Source organism: Pseudopodoces humilis, chromosome 16 (assembly GCF_049639895.1).
Source record: "Pseudopodoces humilis isolate 2021_Gansu_Grassland_sample_001 chromosome 16, ASM4963989v1, whole genome shotgun sequence".
Taxonomy (NCBI): domain Eukaryota; kingdom Metazoa; phylum Chordata; class Aves; order Passeriformes; family Paridae; genus Pseudopodoces; species Pseudopodoces humilis.
Genome location: NC_142215.1, coordinates 11,477,860 through 11,494,330, shown reverse-complemented (window position 1 = coordinate 11,494,330; position 16,471 = coordinate 11,477,860). Strand labels below are relative to the sequence as shown.

Below are 16,471 nucleotides of genomic sequence, written 5' to 3'. Positions count from 1 at the left end.
TAGCTTCTTTCTACCAAAGAAATGAAGACTAATTTCAAAAGGATTATTTTGAATAGATTTCAACACTGGTTAGTAACACTTATGTACATCAGATCTACCCAAAAGTAAAGCTCTCTTAACAGTCTTCTAAAAGTTCCTTTAATACGTACTCAACAACACCACAAACATACACAGGATTTCGCACAACATTCATGAACAAGATTAAAACAATCTAAAAGCAGCAACTTTTGCGATATAATTTTATAATGAATTATTTTTGTATGACTGAAAATTTCTGAGAGCATGTAAAGTGACAACTGATTTAACAGCCCAAAGTGTAATTGGTCCCAAGCTTCCATGATATTGACAGCCATGATATTTAAGAAATAAAAACTTGGTCTAATTGTAATAGTCTACAAATGGGTGGTGGTGTTTTTTTGTCTTCTTTCCTTGGCTTTATATTGATAGTGTAGCAAATGAGGATAACAAACCACCACTTTGTCATCTAGCAGGATTGTCTTTATTAAATACACTCGAGTAATTGTATGTTCCTTCTGTGTACAAGAAGGATCAACTTCACAGCCAGTGATTAGTCAATCACACAACTAAATGGCAGAACTGATGTTTCTTGCTCCTTTATCTCAGACACTCTCACACATCCCACACAGCTTAATTAAAACATTCTCACATAGGTATTTATGGCTGCAGATAATCATCGGTATGCACTTTCTCATGGGAAAAAGGTGCTTGTTAAGGTGGACCAAGAGCAGCTGCTTCTACAGATAGGTTTTCTCTTACTGTAAACTTAATAGACTCACTAAGAATATAAGACTGTCACTGAAACAAAATTATCAAATGAAGTAACTAAGTTAAAGTTTTACTCTTTTCATTGTCTTTATAATTGCAGGCTTTCAGACTCAATCAGAATGAAACCACCATTATTATTCCACTTTAAACATTGTCTCTTCCCATCACTGTTAGTTAACTATAGAAAAAATAAACTGAGTTTTAAAAACATGGTGCTTGGATGCAGAGTTGCAGTCTCTGGCTTTTTCCAGTGTTTAGGTTTAGCAATAGACTTCAAAACCTGATATGAAATAATTCAGGCTATTCTGTTATGCATATAGAGACTGCACAATACACATTCTTAGAGCTTTATATCCATAAATATTTTAAGTTTTAAGAATCGTGAAATAAAAATTTAACATATTAAGTATTTACATGTACCTCTAGTGCATGTTGTATAGTGTCCTTTTGCTTTCCAGACTGAGAGATGGTGCTGCTGATGTTGGAAGTGGTGGTTTCACAGATCTGCTCCCCCAGGAGAGTATCTTCGGGTAACAGCGTCTCTGCCCACAGCCGGCAGATGCCATCGATGCATGACGTGAGTAACACATTACAGACCAACCCCCTGATGGCAGAGACAGCAAAATTACTGCCTGGGTAACTCAATTAGCTACATAGACACGGCAGAAATTAGGGGAGTGTACAAGAATTTAGTAGTTACTGTTTTATCTAAATTCTGCTTCTCTCCTAACTGAATGTTAACATGACTACAGTTATTAAACTTGGTGATACACAAGTTTATGGGAAGATGTTGGTATGCTTTGTTTCTTGAAAGTATAAGAAGAGAAATCTCATGCTCTTGATGGCAAAACATTAAGCAGAATGTTAAAAAAAACACTTGATCAAAGGCTGGCTTGCTTTTTGAAAAAAGGCACTTTTCAAACCTGGGCATGTACTTGCTGATGTTCCGCCAGGAAAATCCTGTCACTGCTCGGGGATGCGCCAAATAAACAAAGGAAAACTGCACATCCTCCGAGCATTTTTTCTTTTCTTCATTCTCTTGGGGCAGGAGAGATGACTTCCAGCCAGTCATAGGATACCAAACCTTTAAGAGGCAGTCATCCTAGGTAAAGCAATAAAAAGCCAGGGGGTTAGGCAGCTATAATTAAAAAGGTAACAAAAAGATAATCTCAAGTAATAAGAAAACTGCTGTTCTGGTATTGTTCATAAAAACTTGTCTCAGAACTAAAATTCATCTCACTGTTTAACTAACAGTAAGTGCAAGCAAAAATTGCTTACTTATTGAGACTTGTAAACCAAAAGGAAACATTCAAATGAGAGGGTGACATTAAAAAGAATTATTAATTGAAAATTTAGCTTGAATAGTGATTTAACAAAAAATATTGCAAACTGAAATAGAATTGATAACTGAACCTAAAATTCACTAAATAAAAACCTTCTCTAATTTATCCAGACATGTGCATATTATACCAGTTTAAATGTGTATGTTCTATCATAACAATCTCATTACTTTCAACAGAAGTAGAAAAAATTGTTTGTGTATCTGAAAATTCATGGAAGTATACTACATCTAAAAGAAAAACTCAAATATATACATATATAACACATACAAACAAGCCTGTATCACTGTCATTCATGTATTCAGTAAGAATACATAGATAAATCCAATTTCTTGCTGCTGAAATTCATGGAATTACACAAAAACACAGCATTACATGAGATCATAATTTACCTTTTCTAAGACTACAATAGAATGTATGGCCCAGGACTATTCATATTACTTACTTTTGTCAAGCAAATGAAAAATCTGCAAAAACTCCATTATACTTTTTTGTCCTTACCTTCCCAGCTGTTGCGAAATATTCACCATCAGGAGACCATGACATCAAATGTACTGATGTTGCAGTCCTACAGAACACAAGAGCAAGTTAAGTAAGGCCTATTTATTCTAAAATATGATTTCATGGGTATTCAGTTGATTCAGTGTTACTGTTGATTATTTAAATTTAATATTAAATTAAGTAAAATTCAGATTAAGTATTTTATAGTTGTTTCTTTAAGCACAATTTTTGAAAAGCAGGAACATAAAAGTATTTTCATACTTTATTGGAAAGATAGCTCAAAAGATTGGCTTAAGTACAGCAAGCCTAGGTTAGATCCAACAGGAGTGAGGATATTTTATTTAAAATAACTTACATTGCTTGAATTTTAGGGTATTTAAAAGCACATTTTAAAATATAGGTTAGGTTGCATTGCAATTTGTCTTAAAACGAAAATTATCTCACTTGCACTGCCAGACACATTTCCAGTCATTTAGAACCGGGAGAACTTTATCATCCTTGATCTGATTGTTGGCATCATCATCTTCATCTTCCTCTAGAATATCATCAGATGGAGGGGCCCACAATTGCAAAAAGTCCGTTGCTGTCAATAACCTGTTACCTGCAAGGGAGTGATACCAAAGCTGTGGAACCAGGATGACAATGGCATGTTCAAAGATTAAGCCTCTCATCATATTTTGTTGTGAATTATCCAGAACAGGTTGAAAGCTAAACTTTAGTCCATTTTAAATATGATAGGGTATTCAATCATCTCAGCCAGCTGGTTTTATTAAAACGTTTTTAATTTTAATGTCTTTTATAGCATATATATATATACATTTACACATACACACACTATATATATGTACACACTATATATATGTTTTTATATATACACACTACAAAAGCATATATATTTTATAGTATATATAGTAAATATATACCACAGATATACTATATATATATACACATTTTTATATATAAATTATAAAAATATACGTATTTTATTACATTTATTTATTTATTTATATTTATAGTAGCTGTCTTAGTATCTTTTAAGAAAGAACACCAAGGTTTTTGGGTGATTTTGAATCACAGAATTGTATTTACCATGAAATGTTGCAAACAATAGCTATTCACATCTCAAATAAATACACAGACATCTTATAAAGATCCATGTCCAGGTAGATTGTTGACTTTAATTGTGCTAAATTTCTATTTAAATGATTATTAGTGATAATTTAATTCAGTTAACACTGTGATTCCCAAACTAAGATCTTACATAAGAGACTCAAGCACTTGGCAAATGTTAACTGTAGCCTCACATTTTATGCAACGCTGCCTGAGAAGAGGTAATTTAAAATCTGCATATTCAAGCTCTCACTTCATTACATTAAAAATATTTTGTGTTCAGGTAATTCTAACTATAAATGTCGACCAAATGCTTCACAAATGATGCATTACCTTGAGGATCCCAGGCCAGGTTGTAGGTCATAGAACTGAGGAAGAATTGCCCAGTTTTTAGCCACTGACACTTCAGCTGCTGTGGCATAAAACCAGACAAGGATTAATTCTCACATCAACAGCAAAAAATAAAGATATTGGTATTTCTTTCTATATGAAATTTCTATTAAGCCTGTTGCAAAAGTATTCAGTGGTAGATTGCTGAATCTACTTTTAATATGCTTTTAAATTGTTTTGTAAAATGTAAACGGATCCCAGGGTGCCCAGCAAACCAGATCTGGACCTACCCCACATACAAATATATCTGTAGATTACTTTGAACTACTGTGACCATAGATTTAAAGGAACATAAGGGATAACAGTATAGATGCCACAAAGATTGTGAAACTTGCTTGAGAACATCCTTAATGCTCGAGTGCTCGGCCATGGCTGTGCTGTTAAAATAAGTCTGGGTGCACTAAACAAGTCTGTGCTGTACTTCTGCACTGTGCCTCTGACAACCTCTTCAAATAAGAAATACCAGCTTGTCACCATGTCATTCTAGTAAGAGGCTCAAAAACAAGATGTTGGGAACTTAGGAGAAGTGCAGTTCACAATTCAATTCCTTCAGTGGAAGAATCTACTCATCCAGTTTTATTATAAATGGTAGAAACTGTTTATCCATCAATCTGTTGCTTGCCGACATAATATAATAAAAATAACTTGCACACAGACTTTTGCCTCTTCTAAGAGCCTAAACAGAATGAAAAATATGAAATACATACTTACACAATTTCTTTTATGAGAATTTATACCAAGTGGTTCAAAAATGCAAACAGCATTTCCATATGATGCTGCAATCTGGGGAAAGAAAAAGAAAAAAAAAAGTTGGAGGCTCAAAATGTAAGGTTGGGAGGCAAGTAGAATTAGTATTCCAAAATAGCTAAAGAATTTCCAGTACCTCTTCTATGTGTCAGGGTTCTTGAAAAGTGAAATTAATACAAATATAATTAACTGTGTTATAGGTATATTATCTTAAGGCAGTTGAGAAGAACACACTCCTGAAGAAGCCCAGCTTTCAGATTTTAACTCTACACAGGGCAGATTGTTTGTTCAGTGGCACTAACACAGTCAGATGTGGTATATTCTTCTAGGGCAACTACTCTTAATGCATAAGAGAAAGCTGATGCCTTCACTGCTTCTGCTCATGTCCTGTGTACTTCACAGCTAACTAATGCATTAATTATTAGTGTCTGTGTCCCTAGATTCCATTTGTATCACTAAATCACTAATTAATAGTTACAATAAGCAGAAAGAAATGCAATTCTATTTTTAACATTCAAATACCTTTTGATACAACATAAATGCTAAAGAGAAAAATTGAAGTACATATGCCATTGAACCCCTCAGTTTCTTTCACCCATTTATTTCACAGAAATCTCTAAACACAACATAGTATTTCTTAGGTATTTATCTGAGCCTGTTCCTAATACTCATATTCTTTAAGTATTTTAACTATCTTTAAAATTCCTCTTTCTTTTTAAAAAGATTTTTAAAAATAAAATGTCTTTTAAAAGAAAAAAAAAAAATTCTAAGAGTCCTTCCCATCCAGGATCTGGTTTCCTCAAAACAGAAATGATGCAAAAGTTTAACGAAATTTATTATGAAATTGTATTTCTTCCTTAGGAGGAGGGGGAGAGAAGATTGCAACAACAGATTCAGTCCTAAAGTAAAGAACAGACCGTGAGTTCAGAATCCTGAATGCAAAACCACTCAGGGGTTTGTGGTGGTCTGGTAGGGACCATTTCTGAAGCTGGAATCTCTCTCCCACTCTGACTGGGACTGCACTGCTGAAGTTCAAGGGCTCTGCCAACTAAATCTTCCCCAATTCTAACTAGGTCTTCCTCAACACTGTACCAATTTTTACCCAGCTAATTCTAGTCAGCAGTAACAACTGACAAACAAAATTTACTCATTGCACTACTGGACCTCCTAGAAAATTTTTCCCCCTCCTCTTTCTACCCTCTCTCTCTAGCATTGTTTAGGGATTTAAAATGACACCACAAAGCAAATCAAGGGGCCATGCAGTTACAACAGCTCATAGAGTAAGTAGCACTTCTAAACACATTAAACATGCTTCAGCCTTTCTAATTAAGTATTTAAAATTCATTACTTTGCAGGACACACAGACACACACACCCATATGCGTATATATATGTTAGATAAACAGTTTATCCATTTCTTCTTTAGTTAGATGGAAGCACACAAAATGGAGACAGTAACCACCATTTCAGTACCATTCCAGTTCTGATGCTGTACGTAACTTATGCATCTGCCCACATTTTGTGACACCTCTTATTGCAGATCCCGGAAAAGGAAAAAATCCTTTGTTACAAGATGTCTCTTGCTTCCTCGACCCTCCTCCCTCCCCCAGATTACTAATAAATTGAAAGAATAAGACTAACACAAGAGGTGTTACTCAGAAAGTCCCAGACCAGTAAACTGTGATCTTTGTTGTGAAATTAACTCTTTTATTCTTTTAATGAATTATGTTGTCATTCAATTATTCAATTTAGAGTTCTCAAATTTTAAAAATTCTATACAGATTTATTAAAATCCTTACCCTGCCTTGGCGCTGGGAGCACTCCACACAACTGACCTGGATGTTTCCATGTTTAGCACCGGGAATAATCTGTACACATTCAAAGTCATTTGCCAGAATAACAATGTCACAACCAGAGCCATATGCCTGAAACAATTTTCAAAAGAAACAAAATTAAATGTTTATTTTAAAACTAACTGAACACTCGTTAAACTTTCTGTTTAACTGGGATGGTCACAGATTCAAAAAACATCAGTTACAATGTAGCGGATTTGTTAATAATTAATTCAATGAGCAACAATTAGAAACAAAGTAGCAAGGGGTCCATTACTCCACTGGGTTTAAATCACAGCAAACAGAAAGAGTAAAAAAACAAACCAAACACCCAAACTTAAACTAAGAACTTGAGCCCTCTGTTTACCTTTTATTTTGTTTGTTTTAGGTTTTAATTCTTTTTTTCCCCTCCTCCAATTCTTGTTGCATCTTATTGGCAGTCAAGCCAGGGACATTTCTTAATTTGCATATACGTTTCTTCAATAGGTGTGTGTTGTACCCCCTGCCATTTTTATTATTTTTTTTATCAAGATTGTTAAGTGATTCTTTTCTATAAGAATGTAATTTCTGGGCTTTTCTGAGTTTTAAGAAGTGCACATTACTATAAGAATGTAAAACAACAAAGATTTCTTTTGGATATACTGTTGTGCAATATACTCTATATTCTAAAGAATTTGTTTACGTAGTAGCTATAGAACAGTGCAAGCTTGCAGCACTTTTTATTGGCAGGATAAATATATACCTGTCTGCCAACCTTTCACCTGTTCTAAAAAGTTTAATCACTCCAGATTATCTGTCCCACTGAGCTCCTGCATTCAGGCACAGAAATCTCTCCTTAAGATCAATCTCCACTAAGCCTTTTGCAGTAACCAATTAGAGCTGGAAGTCTCTTTCCTTAAAGTAACTTTTCCACTGATTCCAATACAGTAGGTAGTACAGCAGCTGAGTTAGGCAGAGCACAAGTCCTCTACAGGGAATTTCAGATGGTACAAAATTACTTATCATTTTAACTTGTCCACTTCCAAAATACTGAGTCAGCCCTTGCCCTCTCCTTTGAGATCAATCAGTTTAAAGGCTACTTTATTGTAAATGTATGAGAATTGTATTTGTTTTGATTTACCACCAGTGCCCCTCAGTGGTCGCATTCAGATAATGGTGTGAGACAACCACTGGAATTAGAGCTGACAGTTTAGGTCTCATGACTTTCTATGTCTACTTCTAATTCTCCTGGGAAAGAGCAACAAGTGAGAAAGGCTGAAAAAAAAGGGCTTAATTTAGTGAAAGTACGTCACTGCATGGAACAGAAAGGAACGGCAATGCAAGCAGCAAGGTGGAAACTCAGTGCCCAGAAATTAACACACCATACAACTGTACACACAAAAATTAAAATTGCAGCTAAGACAGATTGTCTAATAGATTCCCAAGGTCATCTCACAAAAACAGAGTGACACAGTGCTGTCTGAGACATAATAACCCACACTGCTGTTCTGGGAAGCTTTGAGGAACTGATAATGGAGTGATTCACACTGTAAGCAGGATTGCTAAAAGGTTGTTGGAGGGAGATTATCTGTGCAGCAGAATATCCCAGCTCCTTGAAGACTAGGCTATGTGATTATTAGACCCAGCCTGGAATGGAGTAAGTTATCATTAAAATTGAATAGGATTATTTCCAGAATGTAAGGGAATGTGAGATGAAATTCTGAAATAAGTTCTGGCATTAGACAGAAAGTCCTTTTGTTTTGTTGCTTTCCTGTTTCTATAGTGGGATTCTTTACTAAACAATCTTCACCAGCAGTGCTGAATGCTGGACAAAACAGTATAGGCTCCTTAGTAGGAAGAAAAAAGATTGAAACCAGGATGTGAATGCCCAGAAATAGACAGGAAAATAAAAGCACATCCTCTTTCACCATAATTTATTCAGAATTCTAATACAAGAAATTAATTCTCCTACTTAAACTTCAAAGGGTGAGCATTAAAACAGAAAATAATTGATTCATCTTCTTTTCAACAGTCTTCCTCATAACTACTAATACAAACCTACTAAAGATGTGGTTTAAATTATCTAAATAAAAAGAGGTGCTGATCCACTTAAAACAAGGACTTAAACCTTTCAAATTCCCTATTCACTGTTGATATTCATAACTTGAGTTGCAAATTTCAAACTACGTTATACATAAGTTATCATTAGTTGCAATTTTATTGGCAAGAGACATGTATGTGTGTCTCAGAAATTATAAAAGGAAAAGACTTAACACTTTCAATTTCCTTATGCTTAGTGTTCTTAAACATGCCCATTTGTATGTGTGTGTATAGCTCATAATGCATGAAGCAGAAAATATTTTATACTTGGCTATGTCTGTTTATTCTGTGAAGCAAAAGAATTGACTGTCTTTCTCTTGAAACATTTTAGTTTTTCATCTCTCCTGTCCTCCACCTGCACTTAACCCACCAACAAAGCATTAAATTTCCAGCAAATTATACTATGTAGCTTAGTTTTACAAAGTTAAATAAAAAGATGGTTCTAAATTAAAAGTGTGGTTTATAGTAGATTTATTTTTCTTGAAAGATTCATCAAGATACAGAGATCTTTTTCCTTAGTGAAATCTTATTACTGTCACTTGTAGCCATCCTAATCTTTGCCTGTGTTTACTGCTGCACCAACAAGTGACTCAGCAACCTGAGTGTCCTGTGCCAAGAGAGGGAATCCCTTGGTTAGGGGCATAGGCAGAACCCATTGCCAGCAGCAGGACACCAGCCTTCAGCTGGATGTTAGAGCAATTGCTGCTATCCCTTGGTTCTGGAGTCATTTTCTGAGTGTAGATATTTATTCTGAGAATGTGCTTTATTTCTTGAAGGTATATTAAATCTTGAAATGATTTTATGAAGTAAAGTCATTAGAATACGTCTTTGAAAAAGGTCCATATACTTTTATGTACTGAAAGATACTTTCATATTTCATATTATATGCCTAAATACAAGTTTTCCATTTGATGCTTTTAAGCAGCTTTTCTGATGTCTTCTTTATATTAACATGTTTTTACTTGAAGAGAACACTTTCCTGTTAAATCCTCTTTTCTTCTGTCCTTATACTCATAATGCAGCACAAACACCCCACAGTGACAAAGAACAGGGAAGTGTAGTAATATTTAACATCAGTAGTTCCTCCTTAAGGATTCAGCTGACATCTTCAGGAGGTCATTTGTGCCACCACAGGTCTCTCCTGCCAGAGAAACAGCGGCCACAATGTTAGTGGTAGCAGTCTGACTGCCTAACCTGATAAAAGTAATGGAAAATCGGTAAGCCATTCAGACAGGAAAGCTGAAAAATAAGGCACTGAGATATTGTAATGGATGTGAGCAGCACAGAGCTCTTAAATAAACAGAATTATGAGCAGTGACTGAACAAAACAAGTGCAGTAAGAACCACCCACATGGAGTATCTGCCAGCCTCCATTTCTAATGTCACTGATAACTTCAAGGAGAAAATTAAATGGAGTTGCAAAACTGCCAGAATGCAAGGATGACTTGCAGGATCCATAATCAGCTACTAAGCTGTAGTTTGCCAATGTCTGCTCTATCTGTCAAGATCTGGGACCTCTGAAACGAACAATTACAAAGCTTTAATTGAATGCAGGAGCACCACACAAAAGTAGGACATTGTGTCCTAGTGTAAGAGTTTATGCTATATCCTCAGTTTTCAGATAATATGAAAGCAGCACATGCTTCTGTCTTTTTCACCTGCTCATATTTTCCAGTTTGTTTCTGGAACTAAGAGACAGAGAAACAATTATTCCTTCACATTCTCATCTTGTTTTTTCTTTATACAAATATTTTTCTCTGTGTTAAAAAACCAACAAAATTCTCTTTCTATAACCTGCAACTCTTAATTTGGCATAAGTAATAAACGTAATAAAACACAAGTCCTCAAGCTCCTGTGTGTACTATCAGGGATGCAGAGGCATTTCAAGATGGTAAATGATGTGGAGGAAACAGAATCAGCCTACAGTAGTATTAAAAAAAAATAAAATTCATGAACATCCAAAATTATATAAATTAAAACATCTATTGAAACCTGAAAGTCTGTATTGGGCTTAAAGGACTCCTCTAGTAAAACAACACCCATCTTTAAATTTCTGGCTACAGACAGTAAACATAAGATGCAGAAATTCCTCCACCTTCTGCTTAGCAATGAAGACACCTGAATTCTGAACCGTTTCCAAACTTTCATCAATGGACACAACACTTACACTTCCTCCCCCTCCTCCTCCAAGGTACTACTAGAATTACATACACTTAATGCAAACTAACAAAATAATTGAGAAACAACTACTAACCTACTACTAGCCCATGGCCTGTAAAACAGGCTTTCCTAAACTGACATTTCAGACAAATTCATGATTAAATACTTTACAACATGCTTAAACATACAGAGATAAAATAACTTAGGATTTAGATATGAAGCACCTCTAATCCAGTTTATATAAAAACAGTGCAGACCATATAGATATATAAAAATAGTCATAAATAACTGAGAGGGATTTGCAAATAAGAAGGATGAAGTATTGAAAAAGTAGGAGAACCCTACACAGAAGAGAAGACCTATTCTCAGTTGCTATATCTTGTGGACATCTGGGTGAATGAAGATTTTACTGGTTTCAATGAGGTGAAAAAATTTACAGGGGTGTGGAAGACTCATCTGCAACAGCTTCTGAAATTTACCACACACAGCTCCAGGCTAAGTGTCAGTACTGGCATGAAATATGTTAAGAAACTTGTCCTTTTCAAAAAGGAAAAATAATAAATTAATTTTTTCTCACTTTTATCAGCAAAGTTCTCAGAAAAATCTCCTAAAATCTGACCTTCTGATTTTTCATTAAGAATGTTTATAGTTTTGTATTTTGTGCCATTAGTGCAGGAGTAAATATTATTTCCTGTTTCTCTGACACTTCAAATTTTTATACTTACAGAATCCAGCCTCTAGGTAAATGACATAGCTATTTTTATCTATTTATTTTTAAGCCCAGACTAACCTTAGAAACAGTTAACATTCTGTTGTAGCTGCTTAACCAGCTCTTTCTGAACAAAAGCTAAGTGAAATCAGCTGTGATTTGAAATATGCATTTTACTACCTTTAAAAGGTTTTTAGCTGCCAGTTAGACTGTGAGGTACAATTACCTCTTCTGTCAAGGAGGGTGTGTGCTCTAAGGCCTTTCTGCTTAAAGCTCAACCCTCAACCAGAAGGTTACAAGTTCTGTAAACTCACTTGTGGAACACAGTTAACAATATTGCTAAAATGAGAGCATGAACTAACAGCAAGCTGAAAACTGCACAGAATTATTCCCAGAACTTCCCTCACTCAGTACTTCAACCCTTTGCTTGAGCAGTGTCTTTTCCAGAGCTCAGACCAAGGAGGCTGAGGAGCCTGTCTGGTACAAAACAGCATTATGCAGCTATTTTGCTCCTAATCACCCTTCCAACACTTGTTCCTGTATCACCCCCTCTACCACACTGGCCACAACACAGCTCCAGCCTCCACCAGGCACACCACTCATCTCTGTGCCTCATCCTTCCTTGGGAAAGGCTGGATACATGCTAGGAGTGCTGCAGGCAGATGTGGGAGCTGAGGGAGGAAAGGATCCTGCACATTTCAGAATAAGCACTGACAAAACCTTTGTAGCCAACCTACAGACACCTGTCTCTATTTTTTTTGGATCTCTATAGTTTTATGGAGTTGCTAATACTTGTTTTAGCAGGCAGAGAAAAAAATAGTGGAAAAATTCCTTTCCCTGTCTCATTCTCAGAATAACTAGATGACTTTTACCAAAGTTTTAAAAAAGTTGAGGCAGACTGTGTTATCATCCTACCTCTAGCTACACTGACTTGGGAATTAAAAGCTTACCTTTATCCCCAGCAAGGAGTCATGTAAACAAGCCAAGGAAAAAACACAGAAGTAAGGAAGATTGTAGAAACCTGAGAATTGCAATGTCCCTAATCAGGTTAGAAGAAAATGTGTTTCTTCTCTCAGAATCCTAAGATTGCTGGACTTAGGCATCTAAAACAATTCATTTCAAGAGGAAGTTTCTTCTACTCCTCCTCAAAAAAAAAAAAAAAAAGGGAAATTCTTCCAAAACTATTAACTACTGTGTTATATATGTGTACCCAAGCCATTATTCTGCTGTTAAGTGGAGTATTTTTAACAGAAGTGATTCATTTCTTCACAGAAAAAAACTGTATTTTCAAGTGCCTGTGATGAATCAGTTGTAGCAATTTTGAACCATTCTCATGCATTTTCAATGCCCAAACATCAACCAAAATGTGAGTGGGCACACGTGCACACAAACAGCAGCTCCTGGACCACAGCCCTATGGATTCCCACAGACACCTATGCATTCCCAGTGTGCTGTGCACATCTCCCTTGCCCTCTCCCTGCTCTGCTGGTGCTGTGTGCCAGCACCTGACAGGTGCTGGGGCTTCAGAGCAGGTCTGCAGAGTCAGGCTCTGTCACCTGAACTGCAAAACCTGCCTCAGGATCTGAGCTGAAGTTATGGCTCCAAACAGATCAGTGGTTTGGGGGCATGAACCTACATCCTTACAGGGGATGTTGAATGACAGAATTTGAGGTTAGGCATTAATGAACCACCTGCAGTCAATGGTAGATTATGACTCTACTAAGTCACACAGGCAAGCCATTTCTTAAGAATCTGGATATAAGACCCCAGACTATTTGCAGCAGTTTTTAGCAGTACTGTTTACTCTAGGATAAAGGCCTAAAAGAGCAGGAAATAATACTATGAATACAGAGAGTGAAGAAAAAGCAAAGAAGAAAGTTACAGCTATGGAAGTCCAGAAAACACATTTATTAAAACATACTTGTCTCTTTAGTTCCTTGTTTACTGTATTATAAAAAATTGGATACAGCAGCCTGAGAGCAGAGCGTGGTCTGCTATACGTAGTTCCATAATTAACATCCTACCAAGCAATCCTGCACTGTTTTGGAAGATGCTACTTTTGCTCTTGGAAAATTCTTGTATAAACCACAGTACACCCTATGATTCATGACTGATGTTATCAAAACTGATGAGAATTAGCATAAAGTTGTGTTGCATAATACAATTTGATTGACTTTTCAAATTGTCATAGTAAAAAGAAGCACTTTAGAATGGGAATATGAGTAAATGACTTCTTATATAAATATCAAAAGTAACAGAGGCTCCTTTAATAGCAGTATGGCTGCATAGCAGCAGAACCAGGAAAATAAAGACAAACATGGCACCTTTTATTTCTTAAGACTCTCCAGCATTCATTACTGAAATAATACATCTGTGATAATCCATGGTAAGCTTTAAATGTTTCACGAGTCAGCTGACATTTATCTTATGCCAAAAAGGATGCTCTGCATAATATTGCTTGGAACTGATTTGTGCCTGGGATATAATCTTGTTAATATAAAATGCAGTAAGACAACTGATTCCCAAAGAATAAGATACTGATTAGATGGCAGCAGGAAAACACTGCAGAAGCTGATCAGTCACTAAAATCAAAGCATACCAAGCATTCATAACCTAACGGAGTGAAATCAACATTAGAAATTGACAATAAAGAAAAATAGCCTGTGAATGAGAAACAGATTGTTTTATAAACTACGGGCCTCTTGAAATTCATTTAGTGTATTTCTTTATCATCTCTTTCTGTTTCTTTTCCAGTTTGAGAGGAGAAATTCACAAATTTGTGTTTTATCAACCTCAGTAATGGAGGCAGACGCTCATCAATAGCGGGCAGGCTTCGTCAGAACCCCAGAGCAACTGACAGTGTGCGCTTTGCAGGTGAGATATAAACACACACAAATACATCAAAAAAAAAAAAAAATAATAAGGGAAGACAGACAGAAGTATCCAGCGAAATCCGAGGACACACACCCGGGGTTTCCCGGCTGATACAGAGGACGGAGCGCTGGCCAGGAGTGTCAGGCGCTCCCCGCACGCCCCCAGGCCCGCCGGCTCCCGCTCGGCCCGCAGCGCCCCCCGCCCGGCGGGCTCCCCCTCCCTCCGCTGTCCCCGGGCCTACGGCCGCGGCGCGCGTTACCGTGAAGGGGGTGTCCTGCACGCTGCCCACGGAGTACCCGTTGTCGCCGGGGTTCACGGCGCCGGTCAACACCTGGTGCAGATGCATCGCGGCCCCGGCCCCGGCCCCGCCGCGCCACCGGGACCCGGATGGCTCCGCGGGGGCGCGCGCGAGTGGCGGGCGGGAGCGCGCGCGCGGCGGCGCACGCGCCGGGCAGCGTCCGGATCGGGTGAGGAGCGCGCGCGCGGGCACCGCCCCCTGCGCGAGGGGGGGCGGGCCTGGCTGTGCCCGCGCCCGCGGGCGGGGGGTGTGTGTGTAGGGCCCGCCCGGGGCTGGGGGGCAGGAGTAGGTGCCGTGAGGGGGCAGGGCCGGCCGGGACAGGGGATGGACGTGGCGGCGCCGGGAGGTGAGCGGGCGGGACTCGCCTCTCGGGCGGCACGGCCGGGAGCACAGCTGCGGGCTCCGGCTGCGGGCTCCGGCTGCCGCGGCAGCGTCGATCCGGCCGGCTGCGGTGGGGAGGTGGGGAGGCGTGTCCCGGGAGCGCGGCGGGCGGGGCGCTGAGGGGCAGCGGTGCCCTCAGCCCGGCAGGTCCGGGGGCGGTACCTCTCGGTAGTTAGACAAACATGCATAAATACATATATATACATATATATAGGTACACACATCTATCTATCTATCTATCTATCTATCTATCTATCTATCTATCTATCTATCTATCTATCTATCTATCTATCTATCTATCTATCTATCTATCTATCTAGTCTAATCTATCGCTTCTGAGGGCGGCTTGTTTCCGTAAGGATCCTCTCGCTTGCTCATATCCCAGGGAGCTTGCGAGGCACCAGCGTCGTTCCAGCAGTGCCCGCAGCGGGGGCAGGGACCTGGCCGCAGTGAGGGGACTTTGGTCAGGGTGTCCAGTTGATTTTCATGCACAGTAAGTGACCTCACAGAAAATACCGCCAGGCTTTTGCTGCTTTATTTGTAATAACGGTCAAACACTCTTGAAACCTAAAATCTTTAAGTCTGCCTGCCCTTCTCTGTCTCAGAGGCGTGGAGAAGACTGGATCCTAAAAATTCTTTGGAAGAGATCCTAAACTCTGAGTGGGGGAATAAAAATAATCTGTGTGCTGTTCGTCATGCGATAAAGAAAATTCTCCATTTTCCTGTCCTAGGTCAATAGAGTAGTCTCACTGTTGCTAATAATTGAAGCTGCAAAGTTCCCACTCCTTTAAAGCCTATGGAAGTATTGCCTGTGTCAAGACTACAAGATTCATCTTACCTTGTACTGCTTCTTAAAAGTGTACATCCCTTACTGTGTAAATGAAATGCAAAGTGTAGAGGTTAATAAACACAAAGTCAAATTATACTGGAATGGAAAAAACATTGTCATGAAAACACTTCATATTTTGTCTACTCTCATGCTAGTTAGAGGCAATCCCTTTATAAAGGCAACAGTATCTCTAGCAAAATGGAAAAGGAAAAAACCATTTAGATCTTCAGATGACTTGGTTACACGTGAAAGCACCATGTAAAGTTCATGTGCTTCAACTCACTATTCCATAATTTTCTGATTAAAGGCTCTTCCTCATAAGATGTGTAATAACTTACGGCTGATTTTTGTTTTGAGTAAGATTTTTTTTTAAAAAAATGCCTGCAACAAGATTTAAAGCCAAAAAAGATCTTGGTGGGACTTTTTTGGCTTTGGT

General features: G+C 38.0%; 1 protein-coding gene across 3 annotated transcripts in view; it reads right to left on the bottom strand.

The window, feature by feature from the left end:
* Window positions 1–14,917, bottom strand: part of DMXL2 (Dmx like 2) — a 49,761-nt gene extending 34,844 nt beyond the window's left edge. For 2 of the 3 annotated variants that reach the window (XM_014251127.2, XM_005521498.3), the window contains exons 1-8: window positions 14,787–14,917; window positions 6,673–6,798; window positions 4,839–4,910; window positions 4,071–4,149; window positions 3,072–3,228; window positions 2,628–2,694; window positions 1,710–1,888; window positions 1,207–1,390 (exon numbers count right to left, since the gene is read on the bottom strand). In XM_014251127.2, coding sequence (XP_014106602.2) covers window positions 1,207–1,390; window positions 1,710–1,888; window positions 2,628–2,694; window positions 3,072–3,228; window positions 4,071–4,149; window positions 4,839–4,910; window positions 6,673–6,798; window positions 14,787–14,873 — 951 coding nt within the window. In that variant the 5' untranslated portion in view covers window positions 14,874–14,917. Of the gene's footprint in view, window positions 1–1,206; window positions 1,391–1,709; window positions 1,889–2,627; window positions 2,695–3,071; window positions 3,229–4,070; window positions 4,150–4,838; window positions 4,911–6,346; window positions 6,404–6,672; window positions 6,800–14,786 lie in introns of those variants that run through there. The other variant, XM_014251128.2, reaches the window with a different exon arrangement.
* Between the last annotated feature and the right edge of the window lie 1,554 nt (window positions 14,918–16,471).